This window comes from Eimeria necatrix, genomic scaffold (assembly GCF_000499385.1).
Source record: "Eimeria necatrix Houghton genomic scaffold, Enh_scaff117, whole genome shotgun sequence".
Classification (NCBI taxonomy): Eukaryota; Apicomplexa; class Conoidasida; order Eucoccidiorida; family Eimeriidae; genus Eimeria; species Eimeria necatrix.
In genome coordinates, this window is record NW_013651950.1 from 62,501 (window position 1) to 65,000 (window position 2,500).

The 2,500-nt window shown below is 61.1% G+C and overlaps 1 protein-coding gene across 1 annotated transcript in view; it reads left to right on the plus strand.

Moving 5' to 3' along the window:
- Positions 1-200: 200 nt before the first annotated feature.
- The window catches only part of ENH_00006100 (RNA recognition motif-containing protein, putative), a gene marked incomplete at both ends in the record, with an annotated part of 4,895 nt that continues 2,595 nt past the window's right edge, over positions 201-2,500 (plus strand). The window contains one exon of the mRNA XM_013578504.1: positions 201-2,500. This exon is cut by the window's right edge and continues 1,367 nt beyond it. Coding sequence (XP_013433958.1) covers positions 201-2,500 — 2,300 coding nt within the window.

Sequence of the window (2,500 nt, forward strand, 5' to 3'; positions counted from 1 at the left end):
TTCTTCTTCAGCTCTAGAATTGTGTCTTTGAATTCTATTTGTTCCTTTAACTCCCGAAGGGGCCTGGGAAACCCTCGGCCCTTGCACACTGCAAACCCTAAACCCTAAACCCTAAACCCTCCACTCGAAGTGCGTCTCTTTGCTGCTCCGTCTCTAAGGGCCTTCTCTCCCCCCAGACTGCAGCAGCTGCTTCCTTTATAATGTCCCGGGTGAGCGTCTTAGAAGGGCCGGCGTTTCAGGAGAGTCCGCAGAAGCCCCCCGTCGCTGCTGCTGCTGCTGCTGCTGCTGCTGCTGCTGCTGCTGCCTCTGCAGTTGCTGCTGCTGCCCCGGCTGTCGCCCCCCAGCTGCAGATGACCCCCTTTGCTGGGAGCTGCTGCGCTTCGCTGGGGGGCGCTCGACACGGCCTGTACGGGGAGGAGCGGCGCGAGCAGCAGCAGCAGCTGCTGCAGCAGCAGCTGCAGCAGCAGCAGCTGCAGCAGCAGCTGCAGCAGCAGCTCCAGCTGCAGGCCGACGACGCCGCTCCCGCCCGCGGCACCGCGGACGCCGAGCAGCAGCAGCAGCAGCAGCAGCAGCAGCAGGAAGAAACCATTTGCTGCTGCTTAGACTCTCCTGTTAACAAGGATTCTCTAATTAGTGTTTCCACAATCTCTTCTGCCAGCAACAGCAGATCATTTCTTGCTGCTGCTGCTGCTGAGGCTGAGGGGCCCCAGGAGCCTGACGACAGCTTCGGGGGCCTCGTGGACCCCAGGGACGGCCAGGGTTCTCTCTGGCCCTGGCAGCAGCAGCAGCAGCAGCAGCAGCAGCAGCAGCAGCAGCTGCTGCTGCAGCAGCTTCAGATGCTGCAGCTGCAGGACGAACAGCCCATCGCCGCCGCCTCGCAACAGGTGGATATGGCGCTGCTGCCGTCAGCAGCAGCAGCGGCGGCGGGAGGTGCAGCAGCAACCACTGCAGCAGCAGCAGCAGCAGCTGCTGCAGCAGCAGAAGACACTGCCTGCGAAGAGCAGCAGCTGCTGCTGACGGACTGGGACTCCACTGAAGAAGCTTTTTTGCTGCCAGAAGATGACGGGGTGGAGACAAACTCCCGCAACAGCAGCGGCCCGGTGAGTGCGCCTTTTGCTGCTGCTGCTGCAGAAGAAGCAGCAGCAGCAGCAGCAGCAGCAGGGCTGCTGGCACCCTCTCAGGAACAGCCAATTTCAGCCACAGGTGCTGCAGCCGGTTTGCAGCAGGCAGCAGCAGCAGCAGCAGACTCAACTGCAGCATATGCTTGGAAGCAGAGCTGGACACGCTGCGTCTCAAAGCAGCAGCAGCAGCAACAGCCAAAGCAGCAGCAGCAGCAGCAGCAGCAGCAGCAACAGCTGCTTGGGACAGAAATCAGCCCATGGACATGGAATGGCAGCTGCTTAGGTGCTACAAACAATACCCCAGACATGCAGGCGAACGGCAGCAGCAGCATCAGCAGCATCAGCAGCAACAGCGGCAGAAGCAGCAGCAGCAGCAGCAGCAGCAGCAGCAGCAACAGCAGCAGCAACAGCAGTGACAGCAGCAAACTCGTGCCAGATAGTGCGGGGCAGCAGTGGGGCTCCGAGGCGCATGCAGGGGCCGATTTGCTGCTTGCAGAAGTGCGGCGTTCGCTGAAGAGCTTATCTCCAGCAGCAGCAGCAGCAACAGCAGCAGCAGCAGCAGCAGCAGCAGCAGCAGACGGCAGCAAGCTGCTGCAGGCGCCGCAGCTCAAAGACGCACAGAAATCAAATGCGCAGACTCTTTTGCTTCAGCAGATGAGCAGCAATTTGCTGCTGCAGGGTTTAGAGGGACGGGACCAGTGGACCACAGCAGCAGCAGCAGCAGCAGCAGCAGCAACAGCAACAGGTGCAGCAGTAGACCCAATGTTGCTGGCAGCAACCGCCTTGCTCAGCGACGGCGGGCTACGTGACCCCGGCAGCGTGTGCGTACCAACATCAGCAGCAGCAGCAGCAGCAGCAGGAGTTGCTGCTGCTGCTGCTGCTGCCGCAGACAGAGACGGAGGAGATGCAATGGATTCCGGCGAATGTCTGCTGCGGGAGACAGGGAGTTGGCCCTTTGATTTGATGGCCACTCAGCAGCAGCAGCAGCAGCAGCAGCAGCAGCACGAGCGACAGCGCGTGACAGAGCTGCTGGACTGCAGCAGCAGCAGCAGCAGCAGCAGCAGCAGCAGCAGCAGCAGCGACAGCAGGGCCCCCCCAGGCTATTTCTCATATTCCCTGGGAGACCCTGCGGGCCAAAAGCTGCTGCCGCAGATTTGTCAGCTGCCAGCAACAGATTTAGAAGAGACACAAAGGAGACACTTGCCTTTGGGGGGCCAGGGCGCAGCAGCAGCAGCAGCAGCAGCAGCAGCAGCAGCAGCAGCGGCGGCTGACGCGCCGGGCAAGAAACAGAGCAAAAGCAAATTTAATTTGGGACTTAGCAGCAGCAGCAGCAGCAGAGGCAGCAGCAACACAGACGGCAGCAGTGGGGACAAAGGGGA